The sequence below is a fragment of the Lepidochelys kempii genome, chromosome 7 (assembly GCF_965140265.1).
Source record: "Lepidochelys kempii isolate rLepKem1 chromosome 7, rLepKem1.hap2, whole genome shotgun sequence".
Taxonomy (NCBI): Eukaryota; Metazoa; Chordata; order Testudines; family Cheloniidae; genus Lepidochelys; species Lepidochelys kempii.
Genome location: NC_133262.1, coordinates 4,937,122 through 4,962,430, shown reverse-complemented (window position 1 = coordinate 4,962,430; position 25,309 = coordinate 4,937,122). Strand labels below are relative to the sequence as shown.

Sequence of the window (25,309 nt, the reverse complement as noted above, 5' to 3'; positions counted from 1 at the left end):
GACAGTTTTAAAAAAATTGAAATGAAATAACCAATGAATAATCTTCTCCATGCACAAACTTCATTTCATGGAATTTTGCTGGAAATATTTTCCCTGATTTGCCTGACTTTGACCCTTTCCCAAAGTTGTGTGCAATGACAGTTTTTGTCTAGTCAACATGAGGCTTGCAAGTATTCAGGGTGGCTGCTGCCTTTGCTCAGAAGAGGGCCCCAGTTTTGCTCATTTTGATTTGAAAATTGGTCTCTTCTGCTCAGAATCTCAGTCATTTCCTCTGCAGGTGGGCCTGCTGTTGCTTGAAAATGTTGTGTACCTTAGCAAAAGTCTAAGATAAACTGGAAATATTTTCGAATTCTGTCAATTTAGAGAAGTTTTGCATTTCATCATCAATATTTTGATTACTCTAAACCTGAGACTATTTCCAGGGACTCTAAGTTAAAGGTACCCTTCGGCAACTTTTTAATGATGCTACTTGTATTGAAGAGCAGAAAAACTTTTGGTAAAATTACTAGTGACGGTAGTGAGTAGTATAACAGAAATTATGCTGAATCAAGGTCTTCTTGAAAGGTTCATAAAAAGACGTGCACTAGTTAAAACTTTTTTTCTCTTGATACCGGAAAAGGTTGACTTCTTTTTCTGCCTCTTTTTATACTATGATTACTGTGGTCAATTTGAAAAAAATCCTACTCCCTACAGTTATTCCCATATCTCCCTGTCTCTGTTGTGCCTGGCCATGGATTTAGTACAGGATATTGATGCTTGCAGGTAAGGTTTTGTAGGATTCCCTTTCAAGATTCTAGAGCTCTGGAGCAGTGGGCAGCATTTGATATTTCTCTGAACTAGTATTTTCTTATTTTGGGATGGAAATTTTTCTTTCCTGATGTTGGCACACACAGACACACCCCTGATCTGCTGCATGGGACCTACTAGATCTTGGCCTGGGGGAGGTGACAGTGCAGTGGCTACGTGCCTGATATCTCCCCTTCCCACTGTGAGTGAGGGGTTAGGGAGCAGGCAGTCATGGCTCCCCCCACCACCACATGGAGCAGCTAGTAGGGATAATAAAGTATATTTGCTGTCCATGGGGAGGGGGTCCCTGCAGCATCGTGCTTTCTGGAGGCTCATCATGGTGCTCCATCCATGCAACATGCCATTCTCAGGGCTGAGTCAAACGCCTGAGTCTGAGCCTTGGGGAGCAAAGGAAAATACTTCCTGCCTGGTGTACGAATGCTGGCAAATGGGTATCATCTGTCAATAAAGTTCTTTAAAATACATTCAATGGAGGGCTGGTATAAATGCCGCTGTTATGGCCTTGTTAAAGCATAATGAAGATGAAAGATGACAAAACTAGCTACCCCCAAATCTCATTCCGGCTGTGTTGCACACTGGATCCTCAGCTCTTAAATCAAGAAGCTATTTTTCCTCTGAGGCTCATTTGTGTCCTAGATTTCTGTGTATTGCAATAGGCATTTCTTTGACAAAAAAAAAAACCCCCAGAGCCCTGCAAAAAATATTTTTTTACAATTATTTACCAGCTATTATTATCTGCCTTCTCTAATAGATAGCTTGTCAGCATGGTGTCCAGAGAATAGGACTTGCACTTCTAATTCTCTGCGTACTGTTCAGAAAACGTCCCTTGAATATTTTAAGTGGTAAGAGTCTACATCCAGATGAGCTGATAACAGTGCAAGGCCCCTTACATAAGCCTGATGACACAGAGGTCTATAACACATCGAAACTTCCATTCTTTCTCCTTTTTCCTCCTCGTCATTTCAAATCCCAAAACAGCTGGCACTACTAGGGTTGGAATTTACTGTGCAGAGGATTAACACATTAGGAAAGTATTAGTGACTTAAGCTACCAAGACAGCTTAACATCTTTCACATTTCCAATTTTAAGAGAAAATTCAACATCCTACCTGACTGGGGGGTTGTCAAAAATTAAAAATTTAGATCCCCAGTTTTTATGAGCACAGCATCAATGGTATTCCAGGACGTCATGTACAGTTCACAATGCAGAATATATTACAGTGTGTCCTTCTGTCTTATGTCAAAAACAGCCTGCTTTATCTCTGGGAGCAGTGGCTTTCTGATAAGAAACCAAGGGCTGCCAGGAAACGTATCAATTCAGAAGGCATGCATTTGATTTTTTTTTTTATAGCCTTCAGCACTCTATGGTGTCAGCTACTATAAATTGCTAGACTACGTTGACTTACAGATTAATTATTAATTAAAAGAAGCTTATGAATTTTTCAGTTTTTTTCTCATTGTACATTACCAAGTCAAACCACCTTTTACTAGCAAAAAGATCCCTCTAAAAGCCCTACATCAAAGCTGCAAATTGTCACCCGTATTGTTATCTTGTTCAGCACAGATTTACATTGTGTTTACCTTGAAATATTTAATCAACCATTTGCTGAGTTAGATGGCACATGTCATGGTTGAGTGGTAAGCACCATAAAACTTTTTCTTTGAAGCCTTTGGGTATTGTGGTTGCATGATTTGCCATTTGTATGGTGGTGGTTCAGAGAATATTAATGTTCCAAAAAGCACAACCCAATCTGCAGTATGTAGGTTGATTATTAAATGCATACAAGCCTGTACTTAGCATCACAGCCATAGAAGCAGTACAGTTGATGAATATCTTCTTAAAATGGTTGTTTGTAGTATGTTAAACTACTGTGTTGATAAGACCTTTAGTTTAAATTGGTGAAATTCAGCTCTCTGCAATGAGTCAGCATAAGGCCGGTGCCTCACTGAAATAGGGCTTACTCAAGGGAACTACGTCTCAAGATGGTCATAGGCTTTATGCTGCCCCTCTGCACGGGGTGAATTTCACCCAAAGGGACTTGGGTAAGTGCGGCTTCATTATATAATGGTGGGTGTATTATTGTTCTCGCACAACTAAAAAAATTGACCATTTTCTTCTGTATACATCTAAATTTGACTAAATTCACAGATTCACTATAATCCCTTTTATTAAAAAAAGCAAACTAAGAAAAAGAACTGGACTTGAAACCTGCCAGTTCTGCTTGTAGCTGGTGTGTGTGAGTGTGTTACTCTTGCTACTAACCTTGTCTTCCTTTCACCAGCCTCCCTCTAATCTTCTATATCAGCTTGACTGGATCCAGTATTTAACTAGATAACAAACTGTTCAGACCGTGGATTCTTTTTCATTCTCTTTGTACAGCACCTGGCTCAGTCAGGCCTTCATCTTCATTGGGATCTCTAGGTACTGCTGTAATAAAAAGAACAATAATAATAATGATGTTCCTTGCCTGCCTTTTATATCTTGTATTCCTTGATAGTAATGCTGTTGTATTTGGCAGCCTACAAGACTGCCATGCTTAAGATATATAGGGGGTTGTGCCAGATATACCAGGCATTTGCTGCCCCCTACTGGAGGTCCCACAGCCTTGCACAGCCCACCCTATGATGCTGTCCTTGTGGAAAAGAGCAGTGAGTTTGGGCCAACAGGGGTTGCCTATAGAAACCTCCTAGGATTGGCTATTTGTTGGTCCTCCAGTGGCTAAAAGGTTCAGGAGCAAGAAGAAGCCAATCCTAGGACCCCAGCAGGCCAGTTAAAAAAAAAAAGCTGGCTGTTTCTTTTAAAGGCAGTTCTGGGTGAGGCTGCGACAGCAAAGGAAGGTTCTCCCTGTCTTAACCTAACAAACGTGGCCGGGTCATGGGTCAGTGATGGAGTGTTTTATGTTATGGACTTTAGTGTTCAGGTGGCCATTTTGAGTCAAGTGTTAATTTATTTCCTGTAATGTGAAGGTGAGCTTTCTCTGCAGACCCCCAGCTCAGGCGAGTCCATGATATAGTCCTGGACATACCCATTCTTCAGAGACAGAGAGGGAATAGAACACTTTAGTTGTTGCCTCTCTTGGATTTCCCAGCGCTCTGTCTCCTGAAAGACTATTTTTTAATGTCTGATCCTGCACCACTGAAATGCATGGGAGTGTTTGCCATGGATATCAATGAGCACAGAGTCAACCCTGAGACTGTACGCGCTCCAGGTTCAAGGGCTGTTTTCATCTTTGTCTCTTGTACAGCATCACTTATGTTGTTCTGATTAAGCAAATTACTGTTTGCAACGATCCACAAGCTGCTATGATAATTTGTAAAAAGCGGAGGTACTGCATCGCCAACGTCTTATATTCAAAAGTAGTGCAAGGCGCACTTGCTGCTGGCTTGTATGGTTGGAGACAGTAGTGTAGACGGTGTTTGTCACATCTAAGTTGTATATTTTAAATGCCAGGCTAATAATTGAAGAATATATCTGTATGTTTCATCTTTTTAATAAAAATCCTTCTAGTTCATCATGAGGATATTTCTAATTGTGTTGCTCATTATGATAATTTCAGGCCTAAATATTTAAGGATGCACAACACTTCACTTGAAGTGTGGTATTGTTGTCTTACTTTCCTAGTATTTACATAAGAGCATCATCTATTTAAACAACATTCTGCATTGGTGAGGCTACATCTGGAGTATTGCGACCAGTTTTGGGGCCCCCCACTACAGAAAGGATGTGGACAAATTGGAGAGAGTCCAGTGGAGGGCAACAAAAATGATCAGGGAGCTGGGGCACATGACTTGCAAGGAAAGGCTGAGGGAACTGGGCTTGTTTAGTCTACAGAAGAGAAGAGTGGGGGGTGGGGGAATTTGATAGCAGCCTTCAACTACCTGAAGGGGGGTTCCGAAGAGGATGGAGCTCGGCTGTTCTCAGTGGTAGCAGATGACAGAACAAGGAGCAATGGTCTCAAGTTGCAGTGGGGGAGGTCTAGGTTGGAAATTAGGAAACAGTATTTCACTAGGAGGGTGGTGAAGCACTGGAATGAGTTACCTAGGGAGGTGGTAGAATCTCCATCTGTAGAGGCTTTTAAGCCCTTGACGAAGCCCTGGCTGGGATGATTTAGTTGGTGTTGGTCCCGCTTTGAGCAGGGGGTTGGACTAGATGACCTTCTGAGGTCTCTTCTAACCCTAATCTTCCATGATTCTGTGAACAAATAGAATGGAAGAGTCAAATCAGTTCTTACACTTCTCAACGTCTTACGTGTTATGAATCAGAGCTTGCTTATGCTATTGACAAAATCTAATGTTAAAAGCTAACAGAGCCTGTGTAGCTCTGGGATTGTCAGCTGGTTTGTATCCAGCCCCATCTTCAACCATCGTAATTAAGGTCTGACTGCCAAATCAGCATTACTGCTGCTGATTTTAAAAAAGCAGAAAGCGCAGTCATAGCTTGATTTTGTTTTTCAGAAATAGGTTGGGTTTGAAGAGCTTTCTTCCCTCTCTCGTTTTAAACAGTCTGAGATGCATGTCATGAAGAGGGAATAAATATGGTGCTCTGATAGCCTCTCCAGTCACTTTTTTGACTACAACTGCACTTTGATGGGTTTTTTTTTTTTGTCTGTAACAACAAAGCCGTTGCTAGAGCATTTAAGCTGGGATCAGTGGTGGCCTGTTATTTTTAATTGATGAAAACCCAGATTAACTCCAATGAAGTTCCTTCTCGTTTTCACTGATATAACTGAGATCAGAATCTTGGCTGATCACCTTAAAACATAAAGCATGGTTCAGGATGTGCACGTGTCTTAGTAGCAAACTGAACAGTATAAGACTTGAAACTGGTTTGATTCAGATTTCTTTACTGCTTCATCTTAGTGTTGCACTCCATATTGTTTAAAATAGTTCAGGTTAAATTACTAGTGGTTGTTTTCCTTCTCCTCTGACTTTTCTTCCTCCTCCTAAAGTGCAGTGTCTTTTATTCACGATGTCCCTAAAGTACAGAAGTTGAGTTTGCCACGTTCTCGTGGTAAGTGCGACTCAGTGTCATAGACTCCAACTTTGAATGCTAATTGGCAAGGTTGTCATAATGAAGAGGCTTTATTAATAACCTGAAACAGTTCTTGAGTAGGGTTTATAAATTGTCGAGGGTGTATCAATTGTCCACAATCATAGGATGGATTGTTACTAAAGTCCTCCTTATGTCAGTAACCTCCTTTTAAAAAAATATTGCATCCAGTCAAAGAATATTTCAAAAATAGTTTGTATATAAGCCAATCTTTTTTGCCAGATTCTTTTACTGTAAAGGAACAGTCAACATTTGGTAACTACAAATAAATGTACCCTGCTGTACATTCAGATGCAGACAACTCTGGTTCTGATACATTTTTGTTCCTAGTTTGAGTCAAATCTACATATTTTTAAACTTTTAACAACAGTAGCACCAAGGTAAATCTCTCGTCAGCGCAAACGGAAAGAAATAATGGCATGTGTGGATAGACGTAAGAAAAGACCCAATATGCAACTAGGCAGTTGTGTAATGAGCAGATTAGAATTGGAAATTGAGCATGTCCTGTATTTCTGACATGTTGCTGAAAAAAAAAAACTGGCATATGTGACATATCTTATGTACACTGAGATTTATAATACTTTTTCAGACTTAATTGACTGGGGCAACCTTATGATTTATATCTTTGCTTTATTCATAGCATACCCATAAAAAGTCATAATGCAGAACCAGACTAATTCAGTTTTTCTTTGACCTTGTAAATCATTTATATATTTGGCTGTCAGTTTTTGAATACAAAGTATGCATACATACTGCAGAAAATAAATTGCTGACTCTTTAGCTAAGAAATTGGGCTTTGATTGCTATTCCGGGATAGTTTCCAGTCACCAGATTGTTCAATATTGCTTGGATAACTTATTTTACATTAAGAAAAGGATGCATCTGATGAAGTGAGCTGTAGCTCACGAAAGCTTATGCTCAAATAAATTGCTTAGTCTCTAAGGTGCCACAAGTACTCCTTTTCTTTTTGCAAATACAGACTAACACGGCTGCTACTCTGAAACCTGTCATTATTTTACATTAACTGTTTAACTGTGTTTCACAAGCAAATTACGTTTCAACATTCCCGATCTAGGATCAGTGCCCTCGTTAGCACTAGTCCTTACTCTACAAGGAGAAAGACTTCTACTGTATTTGGTAAACTAAGGCCATGTCTACACTATGGGTTCTACAGCAACACATCTGTGGTGCTGTAGCTATGTTGCTGTAGCACTGGAGTGTAGATGCTTGCTACAGTGATGGAAGGGGTTTTTCTGTAGCTGTAATCCACCTCTCTGAGTGGCAGTAGCTAGGTTGATGGAAAAGTTCTTCCACTTACCTAGCCATGTCTACACTCAGGGATAGGTTGAGTAGCTATAGGTTGGCATAGGGATAGGTTGGCATAGCTACGGTTAACTTAGCAATGTTAACCTAGCAATGTTAACCTAACGTTTCAGTGTAGACCAGGCCTAAGTTTCGCTACTATTATGCTACAGACTAGTTCTGGATAAGTTTTCAAAGAATGAGTGGTAGCCATGGAGCTGCCATGTTATTGGGAGTCAAGTACTTTAAAAGCTTGCATAATGTTTTAAAATTGTAAGGATGTGTGGCTCTTCATATCGCTTTGTTCAACTGGTCATGGCAACGCTTCCTTTTAAAAAGGAATGCTTTACCCTCCAGATCAGGACTGAGAATGCTGCTGTGGATGTAACCTCATAACACAAATAATTTCCCTAGTCATATCCTTCCTTTCACAAGAGAGGTTCACACTGTTTTCTCCAGCTGCGGCGTTACTGGAAAATGCCTGCAAAATCCTGATAGTCTAGAAAGTGCTGTTGTCAGGCATTGTGCTGGCTTATTAGCATATTAGAAGGACAGCTCTCCTAGAAGGCAGCATCCTTGATTTCTAAATTTAGAATGCGGGTTACTTGGGGTAATGTGATCAACCTCAATTACTGTCACTCAAATCGAACTTGGAATAACAATTCCTGTTTCAGAGTTCTAAAGGAAATGGGAACTTGGCGTGGTACATTTCCCACATTTAACGGAGCTGCTCTGAAAGAGTCTGTCCAGTCTAGTGGAAGCAAGTCCACACAATGCATTTGTTAAGGGGGAAGGTATTTGGGGAACGTGGTGCAGCAGGGAGGGTTTAACAAAGTGTCACAGACGGCCTGATCCTGAGAGGAGCTGGGCTCCCACAGCTCCTATTGGTTTCAGGACCATAGCCCCATAGTGCTTTCCTATAAGAATCCAGAGCAACACTGTGCTGAGTTCTGATCTTAAAAGACCAAATTATGAAATAATTGGCACAGCCACAGGGAATGGAGTACAAATAATCCTGAGCCAAGGGTCATTGACAGGAACAGAAATACTCTCATTGGCTTCAGTGAGCTTTGGATCAGGCCCACGATGCTTAGCAGGTTTGTTGCTTGTGTTAAATCAGTGACTCAGGCCTTTCAGTTGTATCAGAAATATATATTCCCTCAATGGCAGCTGTAATGACTAAACTCTCTGGGAAATCAGACCTACTAAAGCACATCAGCATACCTACACATGCATACATATCTGAGGGGAAAAGAAATGTTTAAGTTATGCAAGGAGACAATAGGAAGGAAACTATGGCATACCTGTCTGTTCAGTTTTTTTGATGGCATATTGCAAATACATTCAAACCTAAGCGCTGCTATCTAGTCATATTGGGAATTGAAACTAGAATGGTTGCTGTAGCTGTAACTTTCCAGACTGCACTGCGCCAGGCAAGTGGTTGCTCTGTGGAGTAATTTGTCTCTGGAGAAGGATAATACATAGGGAGATAGTTACAGAAACTCTAATCCAGGTTATAAAATTGCTTTGTGGGAATCTGTGACTGACAGCACTAGTGGTACAATGTCTTAAGGTGATGTTGCTTTCCGACAGGCAGAACAGGTCACTCTGACCATCATTGTTAGAAGAGCCAAATAGCAAGACAAGATAATGGCTAGGAGAAAGAAAACCCTAATTTAAATGTGGTTGACTTCAGTAAAAGTTGGAGGGGGTTGATAAGTTATTTCTTACAAGAGATAAAAAGTGACATTGGTACTGTCACGGAACGAATATCGTGGTCCTGGATATTAGTTTTTGTTTCCCCAGTCTCCTAAACAGATACTACTAATAAACTGAGACAGGAGACTCCGTTTCCACTTGCATTAAGGGATATTTACAAAAGAGAGATGAACCAGAACAGTATTGAAGTGTTTAATGTTGCAGAGCTGGATGACACTCCTGTATCTGGTCAAAAGAAACGTTGCTACCAGCACTCCTACTTCCCATTGTCGATTTGAAGTTTTCAGGTTCCTGCTGTGTCTCAACTTCCCCGAAGGAGTTTAAACTGTCGTTATAGTTGGGAAAGTGTCTATAAAGTCAGCATAAAGTTGGGCATTTGACTGGTCCAAAAATACTTGGTCACTGACCAGTCAAATCTTGGTCAAATAGTGTCGAATAATGTCAAAAATGGTCAAACCCTTTAAAGCAGTAATTTATTAGAACAGTAATAAAGAGTAAGATTCTCTGGTCTCCTGTAGGTTTAGCCTTGGATAAATATTTGCCTAATTATTTTAAAAAAAAAAGTGACTTAACTGAGTTTGAGCTCAGAATAAGGCAAAATACAATGAAATTAAGTTCTTAAAAATGAAAGAATAATTATTACCCTTTTAGCAATGGCTGGTTTAGCATTTAAATACAAACATTAAGACTGAACATTTGCAAATGAAAAAAACGAAGTTAAAATGCAATAAAACATTTCAATTATAAAAAAACCTCCTCTTTAAGTGCACTTATGGTAGGTAGGCAGCAGGCCAGCTCCTCAAGTTCCTTGCTTTTCATTATCTCTTTCTTTAACAGCTTCAGTTGTTTCATCTATATCTTTATCATCATCATTTTAATGCGCTTTGTAAACGGCTATGTGCATTGGTGGCCTTGTATACAAATAAAGACACACACCCCCATGCAGTGTTCTGTTCTAGAAGATTCCAGCGAATCAAGAGGCTCAACTTTCAGTTAGTTCATCTTTTTCCCATCAGATGGCCTGAGCACATAGTAAAGTGAGTGATCGAGACATTTAAGTAAGCTTGCTAACAATCAGAAAGGTAGGCCACCACCTACATAAGGTCATTCTTGCTGAAATATTTGATTATATTTGACTGTGGTGAAATAGGCAGGTAGCTGACTGGCCAGTTAACTGGCTTGCCAAGCCTTATTTGGCACCTTCTTATTCCTCTTATCAGGGATGGATTTACACTTTACGTGCCGCAAGGCACAGCATCTTCAGTGCTTCCGCCTACAGCTGACCTTCGTGTTTTCTGTTTAAAAAAAAAAAATGAAACTTTTAACTCTTAGGCATCTGTAGACCGCTAGTGCCCCTAAGTACATGCCTACTGTACCTAACTGGAAATCCGGTCCTGCCTCCTGTATGCTCCTTTTGGGTCTGATTCTGATTTCACTTACACTTGTACCAATGCTGAAGATAATGGACTTACCCCAGAGTTACACTGATGTAAGAGAGAGTTAGCCCCTGTGTGTCATAGAAACCTGCTGGAACTGCGTGCTTAACTGTCACATGCAACTCCTTCCTCCTTCCTGTCAGTGCAACTCTTCCTCCTTCCTGTCAGAGCTTTCAGAGTCAGTGCAGGATTCCACGCAGCGGACTGTGAAAAGATCTCGCCCTTGAACACTTCAGCTAATTGGTGATGTACATTGGCTGTAGTGAGGGTTATGGTCTTAAGGAAAAAGAGAGAGAGAGAGAGGACACACAACAGCATTGCAATGCAAACTAATGGCCTTAAGAATTCTCAAGGGCTGGTTAAGCCAGTGTGTGTCGAGGTGAATATTGTGTACACTTGCATATAGCGCACAACAAATAGAAAAGCACAGCTATACTTTCACTGTTATGATCCCTGCACGCTAGGAAGTTATTTCCTGTATGACACGGTAGTGAAGCCCTTACCCAATCTTTATTCAGTCCAAATTGCTACGGAAGTCAGTAGATTCAAGAACTTTTAATATAATGGGCCAAATCCTCAGCTGGTGTAAACCAGGACTGCTTCAGTAACTTCAGTGGATGCACAAGGGCTGAGGGGCTAGCCTAGTGTTTATGTAAATGTGGATATTACAGTGAAATTTTAAATTCCCTAGGAAATATTATGCATGAATCACAAAGGTATTGATATAATCCTTCAAACAATAACACATCAGAGTATCCTCTTTTATTTCTCTCTCTTAATCTGTTAAGACTCTTTTTGAATCTATTATCTATGCTTTTTATTGCCAGTAAAATGAAACTGGTGCCCAATGTGGCCCACTCAGAATAGCCTCAGAACTTGGGACCAAATCACTGGGACATTTGCCTCATGAAAGACTTCAGGACTGAGCCTCTGCTTTTAACTGCTTAGGGAAAGAGCCGTGCTGAAAACAGTACGTTGTGTCCATGGAAATCTGTGATGGGACATCTAACTTCAACAAATATGTAAATAAAAATAATGGAAAAGGTAGCTACTCTTTTACCTACCCCTACATATCTTAGTGGTTTATAACAGTACTGATGACCTTTGGGTAGAGTGCTTTCAGGCGTCTGCTAACCAGCCACATTCTAGGCCCTTGGCTTCACCTCCCGCCATTAGTCATTAGCTGCCATTAAATGCCCTCCCCATCGGTCACAGTTGGTTAATTAAAATCTCCAACAGACCAAATTGATCTGACACAAGGGACACTGCAAGGCACTTAAAGCAATAATAAAATGCAATGGAAACTTCAAGAGCAGCCTGTCACATCCTCTGCTGAACAAACTGGAACCCTGGTCACCACAGCTTTTCCTTGTATTTTTAGACCAAACAAGAACCTGGAGCACTCGCTGTGCATAATAGTTGCAATGGCAGTACTGATGAGAGTCCAGAGCATGAATCCCTAGCTTGTATTCCAGAACCTGAAGCTAAAAATGAACAATTGGAGGAAGAGGACAAGATGCTAAAGGAATAGGATGTTGCTATGTCCTTGAAAGTAGGGGGGGTTAGCAAATGTAGTGAAAGCCTGAAAAATAAAAGGGACGGTGAAGTGTGTTTTGGAGTTATTGTCCTCCTCAGCAAAACATCCTCCTTTCCCCTTTATATAGGTACAGATATCTTCTGATGATGTAGGTTGACGTGCTACGTAAAGGCATGCCGCCATTACTGTCAGGAATCTGTACAGGAGGCTAGTGCATTCCAGAACTGTGCCTTTGGGTTCCCCAGGAGCCTGAATGAAGCCTAAAATGTTGACCCATAGGTAAGACAACTAATGAAGAAAGCATAATGTGAAAAGGCAGGGTAGACTTTGCCCTAGAAGCAAGGAAATTTGGGCCTTAGAGCATACACTAAATTTATCTCCAGTGAATTCCCACCATGCCTCATGTGTAAGGCTAAGATTTTGGCATGGGTATTTTTAGTAAAAGTCACTGACAGGACGTGGTCAATAAACAATAAATCATGGAAGCTGGAGCCCCACTGCTCAGGGCTGACAGCCCAAGCCCTGCCATGCGGGGCTGAAGTTGCAAAGGTCACATAAAATCACATAATCTGATCGACTCAGCCTTATTCATGTGCCTCTGTGAGACCAACTCTATGTCCCCATTTGCTCCTCTCTGCTGCCCTCTGCAGTAGTGCTGGTTTTCCCACATCAGTGAACGTAGAACTGGCCCAGCAGCCCAGGGGGCTTCATATATCTGTCCACGACGGAATTTCTACTCACAGAGGTAGCTACGTGGGCATCTAATGCAATCTGACAAAATGCATTCAACCGAGCATGTTTGTTTAAAGAATTTTTGGAAAAATGAATCAATATGCGCGTGTACCGTGCCTTGCACAAGGGGCTGGACCTTGATTGGTGCCTGTCACAGCTAGCACAATACAAATGTTAAATAATAATGTAATGAAGTCATACGCTCTGAGAAGCTGAACAAGCTTTTCCTGGGTGGTGCTATGGTGGCCTTTTTTCATCCTAAAAATCCTCAGTTTACCTTTTTTCTGTTTTGCCACACAGCTGGATAATCCAGATGAGCAAGCAGCGCAGATCAGACGAGAGTTAGATGGACGCCTTCAAATGGCAGATCAAATTGCCAAGGTAAGAAAACTCTAACTAGTAACTGGCACATACATAGCTCCATGGAGCCACCATGCACCCCTCTTCTCAGGGCCTGCTCCTCAGGGATGCTGAGCCCCCACAGCTCCCAGTGAAATTAGTGGGATCAACAGGCACTCTGTGTTTCTTAGTGTCAGGCCCCAAATTCCTTTTGGGGGATGAGTGTGGGCGCTGGAGAGGTGATGTTGGAAATGGCACTCTGAGGTGTTTGGGTTTCTTCCCTAGAAGCAGCTATTTTGTTAGGAGCTGGGGTTGGTTCCTCTGTTTGTTTCTTTCCCTGCCAGTAGGTAACTTCCCTCAATGACTCCAGATTTGCTAGTGCACACAGAACCACATTTGGCCAAATATCAGCACTGAGCGAGGGTGGATTGGCACTCTCCTGGCCTAGTGTCAGACTCCTGTCTGGGACAATCCCCTCCTCGCGTGTTACAGTGGAATTGCCTTTGATATCTCTCCAGTGCAGCAGGCCCATGAGCCCTCCCTCAAAACTAACCTTGGCAACAAAGCATCTGGAACCACACCACTCCGCTGGGGCAGACTGTCACCACACCACAGCTTGCTGAAGCAAGTCATTTCTCTGTTTGGTATCAGGGTAGCTCTCTCAGAGTTTCAGATGACCTAAAAAGGATAATAGCTCTGGGAGCTTTGCCATGGACTTCACTGGGGCCAGGATTTCACCTCTGATTTTGCCAAAGCTCCTGAGACTTATATCAAACCCCAAATGTGAACGGCATAACTTGTTTGCTCTGCAGCACCATGCTCAGTACCTCTGTGATCTAACTGAAATGTTGCAATCAATAGTCAGGACAGGATACCCCATGAGAAGAAAAGAGAAAAACAGAAAACCTAGTAGAAATCTAATCAGCAAACTAAATACACTTCAATTCAAGATGCAAACAACAAATCAGAACTCCCCACCTCCACCAGCAGCCAGTGTTGTGAAAAAGCTGGTTTTGCCCTTTCCCGCCAAATATACGGAATAAATGCAGACTGCCAAATGCAGACTGCCAGCATATCTCCAGCCCCGTCAGTGGCACTCAGGTGGGTTCCTCGTTCCCGAGGATAAACACCCATGCACGCTCCTCTTTGCAAACACAGAAAAGTCAGTCTCTTTATATATTTGGTAAAAATCTGACACTGTCAAAGCCCTCCCATATCAGTGGGCAAATAAGACTCCATACTTTCCTGACAGGGCCAGATAATAAAATAATCCTGAATGGATTTTACAAGACAGATTTGATCAACACCCCTGCCACAAAATGAATGGCCAATTCTGACCCCCTCTGGTTTATTCTAGAGAAGAAAAGACACACTATGAGTCCCTCCATGATAAACTGTAATTCCCTGAAGTATAAATGTCGTTATTGTACCAGAATTTTGAAGCTTTCTACAAGGAATGCAATCTTGAAGCTGCTTCTCAGTAAAGTATTTTGAGATCATTGGGAGTAAAGTATGTATTTGTAGTCTATTATTAATTATTTAGCAGCAGCACTTGTGGGTACATCACATCCTTACAGATTGCTTTGCATTTTTCAAAGCACTGTACAAACCTTCATCACTGCATCCTTGGGAGGGTAGCTGGTATGATCCCTATTTTACAGATGGAGAGAATGAGCTGTCTGAGAGCCACATGGCAAGTTAGTGGCAGATAGATCATCAAAACTGACTCTTCTTCCCCTCTTTTAGATCGGGGTGGCCTATTATTTTAAGGAAAATATTGAACCGTCTCTTTTTTCTTTAAGAGAAACTCTACATGAAGTATTGTCAGCATCTAAGGTTTTGAGAATGTTAGCTGGGTATTTGGGTATTGATTCAAGAGGTTCTACCTATTTATTTATTTATTTAACTTTATGTTTACTACATTTTTGAATGAGGGCAGTACTATTTATAACTCACTGGCAGTCAGCAGAGGATGCAACTGCACGAGTTATATTTGCAAACATAAATATACCATTTTCATTTCCCCCAAGGACAGTAAAACATAAACAAGCTGCTACCAGGCCTATGAGACTAGGCCATGTGAAAGCTCCTAAAACAAATATATTCTGAAACTTCCCTTTTGCAGGCTCAACTTTCAAAATGCAGCTTCAGAGCATGGAGGGAAATTGTATTTGAAACCAGCATACCAGTCATGGTAGTATATTCAGTACATATTATTACTTAATCCCTTTACCACGATTGCTGCTAGCCACCAATTTAGCATATCAAAATCCTACAGCAGCTGCATACTAAAATACTTGCTATTCTCACAACTCCATGGATGCTGCTTTTTGTTGGCATCCAGATGATTTTCTGGATCCTTCTCTATAGTTTCTGCACAAAGTTAGTTTCTGTGCTCACGTATCACAGCCGGTAATTCAGTTCCAGGCTAGTCTTTAGTTTTATGAAAAGAAAAATCTCTAATTTACTGGTCCATGTTGCAGAATTGTATCATGCACGGTGATTGATTGTGCACTAAATCGATGCACTAAAAAGTACTTTGCAGCACCAAGATGCCCATCACTGAGTTTCAGTTATAATGGTAGATTAACTCATCATATAAGAAATTAAAGTTAGGATATTTTCAATTAAGATGTGGTGGAAGCTGTGCGGTCTAGTAGGACCAAGTGGCAGGAGTGCCCCAGTGCTGTTGTCTTTGCTGAGCCACTTAATGGCCAGCTATGGGACTTTGAATAAGTTATTTGCCCAGGATCACTCAGTAACCTGATCCACACACTGGAACGCTCGAGCAGAGCTGTGTCTTTTCTTCTGCCCAGGATAGCTCAAATGCAGCTTTTGGTGTTCAGTGGAGTCCTGCTTTGGGCCCCACTTCAGCAAAGCACCTACGCATGTGCTTAAAATCAGCTGAACTTAAGGACTGACTTAAAGTTAAGCACATGGTTCAAATGCTCTGCTGAATGGGGATGGATTGCTGCACCTGGGTTTTGGACCAAATTTCCCGCATATTAAATGAAAGCAGGATTATGGCTGGCAGTCTCATTGCACCAAGCCAGAGGTATATATTTCAGCACAGTTGAGAGCATCTCACATCTCGCCCTATGTGGTTCCCACTTTCCCCAGGTGGGCTTGAAAAAACTGCAGGGAGGAGCCAGCCAGAGACTCGAGCCAGTAGGAGCAAATTCAGAAGTAGCCCAAGCAGGGATCTTGCAATGCTAGTGAAGTCCAAGAATTTGAGTTTTGACTGGGCTTTCTCTGCCCTGTGCCAGTTGGCTGTTTGCTCTAATCCTCTCCTGCTGCATCCCTCATAGTCTCTCTTCACCACAGATTCATCCCACACCTGCCCTCCTTCCTCTTCTCCTTGCTCTGTCCCCCTTCCCTTCAATGTCCCCGCTCCCTTTTTCTTCTTTCCATTTAGCTGGTCTCCTCCTAACCAAATCCTGCTCACTCACCCCCACAAAAAAAATCCTAGAACTACCATGCCATTTGCAGCCCTCACATTGTTCACTCTGCCTGTGTTAGACCACTTCTCCCACCCTGTGTCTGGCCTGTTTAGATTGTAAGCTCTTTAGGACAGGGACAGTCTATTAGTGTGTTTGTACAGGGCCATTTAGTCTGCAGAAGAGAAGAGTTAGGGGGGATTTGATAGCAGTCTTCAACTACCTGAAGGGAGGTTCCAAAGAAGATGGAGCTCGGCTGTTCTCAGGGGTGGCAGATGACAGAACAAGAAGCAATGGTCTCAAGTTGCAGTGGGGGAGGTCTAGGTTGGATATTAGGAAACACTATTTCACTAGGAGGACAGTGAAGCACTGGAATGGGTTACCTAGGGACGTGGTGGAATCTCCATTCTTGGAGGTTTTTAAGGCCTGGCCTGACAAAGTTGAGGTTGGCCTGATTTAGTTGAGGTTGGCCCTTCTTTGAACAGGAGGTTGGACTAGATGACGACCTGAGGTCTCTTCCAACCCTAATCTTCTATGATTCTAGCACAGTGCTGCCCCCACTCTTGGTTGTCTCGTAGGCAGTGAACACAATTAATTATATAATTTATGTCCTGTCCCTGTATTTGGGGTTTAAGGTTAATAGTTTAGGGCAAAATTCTCTTTCGAGCACACAGCCTAGATGGAGGGGAGTGCTATGGAAGGGATGGAATCCTCCTGCCAGACGACTCCCCACTCACGGGGCTATAACAGCCTTCCCCCTGTTGCATCCACCCCTTCACAGGTGGGAGGTCTGGGGTATGAATCATGTGTTTCTATGAGCCAGGCACAATGGAGCCCCAGGCCTGATTAAGGCCTTTGGGTGATACCATCATAATCATAATGGAGTCTATCGCTGAGAATCCGTTGGCTGCAGTCCTGCCCCTCTTCCAGTCAGTCCCCTTGTGCGAGAGCAGTGGGAGCCTTCCTACATGGGGCTCACTCCTTTCTGCTCTCTCTGCTTCACCCCAGTGCTATCCATCCCTGCCATCCTGCCTCAGCTCGCTAACTCCCACCCAGACATCTCATCTGCTGTATCATCACCTGCTACTTCTGCCTTCTCACACCCACCTGTGTCATTATCTCAGCCTCCCACTGCTCCCCAGACAGCTCATGAAAGGGCAGAGTCCCCACCGGTTCTCAGCACCGTACACATGCGCCATCAGTATCAGAAGCTCAGGCCCCATCCCACAGTTTTCTATTAGTATTTAAAGGAACAAACATGCACGTTTCTGGGCTGCTTTATTCCTCTTACCTCCCCTTTAGCCTTAGAGACTCCTCCTGTCCTTTTTCTTTGACTTGGACTTAGTGAGACTCACCTGGTCCTCCTGTCAGGATGAGTCAACATCTGCATCTCCATATAATGTCCTAAAACCTGATAACCTAACACACAGATAAATCCATCTTGCCCCACTTCCAAAGTGCCTCAACTCTCCACCCTCAACATCGGTCCTGCTCACCCCACTTGCCAGCCATCTATTGACCCTCCCACCACCCCATGAATATCTATCCAATTTGTTCCTCCTCTGAGCTGCCTCACACACACACCCCAGATTTCCAACCTGTCTCACAGATGTGTCCACCCACTTCAGTGGAAGTCTCGTCTGAACAAGAACTACAGGGTTTGGGCCTTGATGGAGAAGCTACTGGTAACAAATAGTGAGCTTTTGTTTCTGATAGTTACTGCATTTGAAATGTGATGTATGGAAGCAGTTCAGAAGGTGGTACTTTGGGAGAGATGAGTAGTGCAGGGACGGGACATTAAATGTTTGAGCATCAGAGCTTTCAAAAATATCTCCCACCATTTAAAAAACATTGGGATTTTTTTTATGGGTGGTCTGTCTTATGTAATGCTCGGGCCATCAAACAACACGATTAGATAGTTTGATTTTGGCCAGGAATAATTTACTTGAGAGGATAGTTTCTGACAATGGAGATTTGAGGTTGAAGGCTGCATTTTAATTGCCTGGCACAAGTGTTGCTTTGATATGTGTTTGTAATGAATAAACCATTGAGTACTCTCTGATACACTCTGCCAGGCTGTGTTGCTGTTTGTATTTCTTCTACAGCCTTAAGAAGGTTTCTTGGCAGAAACATGGTCTTGTTTTCTTTTCCAGGGTGCATTTTATGAACCTCTTTTTATGGTGTCATTATGAACTGTCAGCCCTTGAGTAAGAAGATATTTCTCAAGTCGTCTCCACAGTTCTGTTTTTAGAGCTTTTTCTGGAAGTGAACTCTGACCAGATAGCATATGCCTCGCACAGTTACTGGTGCCCCCTATAAAACAGTCAAAAGCAGAGATGAGTTAGGGGGATGGACAGAAGCATCAGATGTCTTACGACAGTCCTGGAATTAGAGGCTCATTTCTTCGAAGGGGATGGATAGTCCTGGATTTGGATCCTTGGGTAGTAAAATAATAAAACATTGCCAAGCAACCTTTTACTGACAATGTCGATGGCTTTTTAATTCATGAGCTGCTGGCCAGAGGTGTTGGAACTATTTGTGTAGTGGGGATGCTGAGAGCCATTGAACCAAACTGCAAACCCTGTTTAAAATGACAACCACTTCAAGCCAGGGGGTGCCGCACCCCCCTCTGCACCCCAAGCTCCAGCCCCTATGCTGCTGGCACCAGAGGCGGCACCTAGGGGGCTTGCAGGGGCTGTAGTCACCCCAAAATGTGCCTTAGCTACCCCCTGGAGCAGCCGCCACTTGCCAGCCGCCCAGCTTTGAAGGCAGAGGGGGGAGAGTGGTGGCTGCTGGCCAGGCGCCCAGCTCAGTCAGTGGCAGCTGCACCAGCGGCAGAAGCACAGGAGTAAGCCTGGGAAGGAGTCTGGGGGGCCTGAGAGCAGCCCCGGCTCCACCGTGCTGCCCAGGGCAGGTTGAAGGTCCGGGACTCCCCACAGCTGCCTGGACTGACTCACCCTGACTCCTGGGCCTTGCCCCCATGGCCGCTGCTCCCTGGGCTGTTAGAGGGGAGGGAGGGGAGGGGCAGAATTTAGGAGGAGCAGGGGGCGAGGCCTCACGGCAAGTGGGGACACAGCCTCCCCAATTTTCTGTCTAGCCCACCTCAGCCCCCCTCCCCCTCCACAGGGAAGAGGCTGGCGCCGCCCCTGGCTGGCACCCATTTCGGTCACTGAAGTTGTACCGAATGAATCTGGGGGTAGATTCTGGTCTGTTGTCACTAATTTAGGAAACACTTAGGGACAGATTTTCAAAAGAGCTCAGAGCCAGATTGTAAATGTTCAGTACCTGCCGTGGTGTTGGGATAACGTTTCCAAAAGCACCTATCTCCCATTCTCAAACGTGACTTTCGCACGTAGGAGCCGTTGGAAATCAGTGGGATTAGGGTTCTTAAGTCATTTAGGGATGGGTATGTCTACACTGACAAAACAAAAAACCCTCCATGGCAGTGAGTCTCAAAGCCTGGGTCAGCTGACTCAGGGCTAAACGTAGCCGTGCAGGCTTTACTACTCAGGGTGGGGGGGGTCTCAGATCCTGGGCTGGAGACTGACCTGGCATGTCTACGCTGCTATTTCTAGCCCTGGAGTGCGAGCCAGAGTCAGTTGACCCGGGTCTGACACTCACTGCCATGGGTTTTTTGTTGTTTTTGCGGTGTAGACATATCCTTATGTGCATTTGAAAGTTTTACCGCAGGTCCCCAGCACCCACACGCTACCATTGTGACAACGGGCTGAACTCCTGAAAATCTAGCCACCCACTGAAATGCCTAGATGGAAGCTGAGCTCTCTTTTGACATTAGGCCTCAAGTGCAGGTTTCGAGGCCTTCTGAAAATCTTGGCCTGAAAGAAAGATTGCCCTTTGAATTACCTGCCTGGCCAGTTTGCTGCAAAGAAATTGCAGGGAAGGTGCTGAGGGGACTAGAATCATTCACTGCTTCATTTCCTGCCAGTGTTTATTCCTCATTTAGTTAATGCCTTAGCAGCAGGCCCTGCCCACTCCTAGCCCAGGTGGGGTAGGGAGTGGAACGGGTATGTGTCCCAGGGGTTTGTGAAGCCTGCAGGGAGCCCACATGGAGTCCCCATGCCCCTTCTGAGCTACGGAGCTCTGCCGGAGCTGCATATGCCCTGGCAGGCAGGTGAGACCCAGGGCTGGCGGATCTGTACAAACCCTTCTCCTGCAATGGATGAGAATGAGGTGGGGGGGAGGCTGTGTGGGCTACTGCTGCCCCGAGGCCTATCCTGCCTGCCCCATGGAGGGAATACTTGGTTAGCCCAGGCTGCTGCCCATTGCTTGGGTTCAGTGCAGCAACCAGGACTTAGGCCTTAGGATCCTGAGCTTGTAACTGGGATGAAGCTTAGTCGGTCACCTCTAAACTCCCATCCCACGGTAGCAGTGCCCAGGGCCTAGATCCCCATTCGCACTTCAGGACCATAATGAGACAACCAGGGGGTGTTGAAGAAAACAGCTGGGAGATCTGGAGTCAAAGCCTAGGTGACATCGCAAGTGAAATTGACAGCCTCGCCCAAATCACTGACAAATATTTACCGACATATACAAACCCAACCCCCAGCAGGGCACAGCTGGCAATGCCTTGTAGCCAATGCACTGGCCTGGCACTGCGGAGATCAGGATTCAGCTCCTGGCTCTATTGCAGACTCTGGGTGACCTTGGAGAAATCACTTCAGTGCCTCAGTCCCACCTGTGTAAAAAGGGGACAATAATCCTTTTGAACCCTTCTGTGAGGGCGTTGTGAGAATAAATCCTGGTGTGTTTGTGCTACAGGTGCTATGCAGCTAGATAGGAAATTCCCAAGGCATATTGGAGCATTGCAGATCGTGATAAAGGTGAAATGACAGAGCTGCATGTAGGAGAAGATGCTTCTGGTGCACATGCCAGCTGGGCCCATGCAGAGTAGAGCCCTGCAACCTGACACCACTTGACTACTAGCGTTGGGTTCAGGTTGTGCATGAAAAACAACCCAAGGCTCTCTGAGTCAGATCGTCTGTGATCACCTCCTCCTGCCCATGGGGTCAGCACAGTAGCTGCCTGTCCCGCTCCTGCTGGCTGTCGCCACCTCTCTCAGCTCTGCGTGGGCTGCAGAGAGAGTGTGCTAACCAGTCGCAGCACCTCACACACAGCACAACAAGGCACCGGTGGACAGGAGGAGCAGCACATACAGCCGCCTCCACGACAACCCCACACGCAGAGACCCATCACGGGCCAAGGGAGTGGGAAGTGCCCAACGGGCCAAGCCCCAAGGACAAGTCCGCAGTGTCTCATGCAAGTGTCGGGTTTGGGTCAATTCTGAAAATATCACGAGGCTCTTGGGTTAGGTTCGGGTTGGTTGTGCTCGGCTCTGGTTTGCATCCTAGTTGGACTTTAAAATTAGGCCTGAGCAGACCTCTATGGAGGAGTCTGTCGTTTGAATGAGGGGATAAAAACCAGGGTGCCATTCCTTCGCTTGTGTAAATTTGGTGACACTCCATTTACTTCAGTGTAGCTATGGCAACACACACCAATTGCGGATGTGGGCCAGGGCGTGTATACTGCTGAGGCATGTATATAGGAGACAAGCTGTATTAACAGATAATGAATGTGAAACTGAGAAATGCATCCAGGAAGCTACAGTTTATCACATAAATTCCAGGCGCTGATTCAGCCAGTTGCTAAAGGTAATGTATCCATCCAAGGGGCTTGGGAGACAGCCAAGATGGTGGATGGTGGTAGTTCTCATGCAAGGCACTTTCCAGCTGCATGTGGAGGCATAACCAGATTGCTCAAGAGACTCTTGACTGTCCATTAAATCTTAACACATTTTTCTTGTTGTTTTAATCCAAGGAGCGCAAATTTCCGAAATTTGTATCCAAAGAAATGGAAAACATGTTTATCGAGGAGTTGAAGTCTTCTGTCAATCTGCTGATGGCAAACTTGGAAAGCATGCCAGTGTCCAAAGGAGGTTCTGAGTTCAAGTTACAGAAGCTAAAACGCAGCCACAACACCTCAATAATTGACCTGGGAGAAGAAAATGAAAACCAGCTTTCAAAGTCAGATGTTGTGCTGTCTTTCTCCTTGGAGGTAAAAGCTACAAACTGTCTCCATTTGAACATATAATGTGCTGAATTAGTGTGATTAAGAATCACACCAATCAATACCTAGCCAGTTTGAGCCATGAGAGTAGATATTAAAATAACAGCTTGAGGGGCAGAGATCAGTAAAAGGATCTCCTAATCCGCAAGAGGGGCTTTGTTCCTAAAAGGGAAGAATTATAAAATGCTTTTACCAAGGTTCATAATGTGCCCTTTCAGATTTCTCCCAGTCTTGTTAGAATAATCTGTGGAGATTATACTAATGTGAAATTCAAGGTAGTTTGTATCAAGTCAGTAGTGTAATTACACTCAAACAGTAGTGTAATTAACTAGCATCTTCACAGTGTCGCAATGTTTTTACCAAGTGTAGAAACCATGAGCTAAATTCATCCACAGGGCAACTCCACTGAAATTGGGTGGAATTAATCCAGGGACTAATCTGGCTGCCTCATTTCTCTATGCTTCCTAAAAACACACTATTTCAGGGAACTGCAAAGTTTCATTCTCTTTGCTTTTTTGCAATAGCAGGATTATGTGGGTTTTTTAAATCAAAAATAGAACTTCTGGGATAGAAATATTCATCAGTGTAATTTCATAGAGACTTTATTACTGGTTCCTAAACTACTAAAACCTTGTACTTTAGGTGTCTTTGCGTTTGATTATTGCTAAGTAGAGATTTCACTTTATTCGTCAGAGAGACAAGGTGGCCAAGGTAATATCTTTTATTGGACCAATTTCTGTTGGTGAGAGAAACAAGCTTTTGAGCATACACAGAGCGGACCTGAAAAAGGTGTAAAATGAGAGGATTTATATTTACTGTTTCCTCCATACTTGTCTATTGTGTTTTCTGCTAAATATCCCCTTTGCCGTGTAAGTTACACCAATTTTCACCATTACCCCAATTTAACGGCATGCAACTTACACGACTGTTTACAATATCACTGAATTCAGCTTTTAAAATATTTAAGGTAATATTGGCTTCACGATATTCATAATATTCAGTTCAGCTGTATTGGAAATTGGGTTGTGTATGAACCCAGGGCTCATGTCTTTGATGTAGACATCAAACATGGCATAACTAGTATGTGTACAGGTACCAAGAAACAGTGAAATGTCACAAAGCACTAGACCTACTTGTAGGAAAATTATGTGACGTTCATAAACAAGCTGTTTGTGACAGTGTTGTTCAACGTGTTTATCCCTACTGAAACCGATTCAGAGGGAATTGTAAGTGGAGCTTTGAAGTTCTAGAGGGTGAGCAATCCATTCCTATGCACAAAACATTTGTGCAGTAGAAGTTTGGCCAAGAAACATTGATTCATCAGAGAATCTGCAGAGATCTCTGTACATATGAGAGAATCTGCAGGCGAATGACAATGCATCAGGGAATACATAGAATGGAATTTGAAATTTTAATTTATCCATGGCATATCTAGTTATAAGAAGAACAGAAACATCCATGTGATTTTTTAATGAAGACACATTGTTAACATGATGATTCATCAACATTAAAAGAAGAAAAAAGAAATTCCTTCTAAAAAGTTTTGGTAAGACAGACATAAGGTTGGAAATTATATATTCTGTGTTGTAAATAAACACATGCATCATCCTACTGGACTTCCTGTGTAATGATGCTCATTGGTGAGTCATCTACAGGGACTGAACCTGGGATCTCTGGACCTAAACACATAAGCTTCTCCTGTTTCAGCTAAGGGATCAGTTCCATTAGCTCGAAGTAGCAGACTGATAAGTCTCTATGTGGCCTTGCCACTGGAAAGGAACAGAGAGCCACATTATGCTAGTGTGGGTCAGGCAAAGAACTGGGATTGACAGAATTTGCAAAAATATTAGCAGAAGGTGAGTCCAATCTGCAGCGCTCATAGTGGTATGGATTGTTGATGTTTTGTGAGTGGCTTGTTTGGATCTCAGCCCCAACAAGACTTATTTATTGGTCTTACTGTGTTGTGAAGTTGAAGGCATTCAGAACCCCACAAGAGCAGACCCATATCATATCTATTTGGGCAGTTTCCCTGATGAAAGAGCTTCAGCTGAAAGAGCTAATTCGCTGTTGTGTTGCTCAGTACTTTCCTTACACTTCCTCTCTTCACTCCGTAGGTTGTCATAATGGAAGTGCAGGGTCTAAAATCCTTAGCTCCAAACCGCATCGTTTATTGCACTATGGAAGTAGAAGGCGGAGAGAAACTGCAGACTGACCAAGCAGAAGCTTCGAAACCAACGTAAGTTTCTCTCGCTCTCCTGCATGTTCTTCTCTGCTCCGTTGCTGCACTGTTCTCATGAAAAGTAAATAAATGTGGAGAACTTAGATTCATAAATGTATAGCTATCAAGGCCAGAAGGGATCATTAGAACTTGCATAGGGAAAGCTTCCTTCATTTATTTCCCAATGAGAAACATACAAAGCTTCACCCTACACCCAGTGAACAACAGGTAGCCGCAGTTCTGCAAAGCCCATGAACACAGTCCCGTTGAAGATAATGGAACTTAAATGTGTGCTTAGAGTTAAGTATGTGATTAAGTGCTTTGCTAAATAGGGATGGAGGTTAAGCATGTGCATAAAGTTAAATGTGTGTGTGAGTGTTTATTTGATCTGGGGCTGTTTTGGGTATCCATCATCTCATCCTTCCTGTCGTGTCTGTGGAAGTATTCTAGGAAAGAAAAACAAGAATGATGGAAAAGGAACTCCCTTTTGAATGGCAGCCTTAATGAAGAGAGGAGGGGAACTGAAAAGCATAGGTGTGGGGGCGGGGAGTCTCTAAAATACTTTCAAGAAACATTGGTGGGGAACAGAAGAAAGGGAGCCTGAACAGAAGTTAGTGATGGGTGAGAAGCTGCAGGGACAACAGCTGGG

At 43.4% G+C, this 25,309-nt stretch overlaps 1 protein-coding gene across 6 annotated transcripts in view; it reads left to right on the top strand.

Moving 5' to 3' along the window:
- CADPS (calcium dependent secretion activator) overlaps window positions 1–25,309 on the top strand; it is a 389,515-nt gene that overhangs the window by 149,906 nt on the left and 214,300 nt on the right. For all 6 annotated transcript variants that reach the window (XM_073350983.1, XM_073350980.1, XM_073350977.1 and 3 more), the window contains exons 4-6: window positions 12,883–12,963; window positions 22,194–22,430; window positions 24,557–24,678. In XM_073350983.1, coding sequence (XP_073207084.1) covers window positions 12,883–12,963; window positions 22,194–22,430; window positions 24,557–24,678 — 440 coding nt within the window. The remainder of the gene's footprint in view (window positions 1–12,882; window positions 12,964–22,193; window positions 22,431–24,556; window positions 24,679–25,309) is intronic.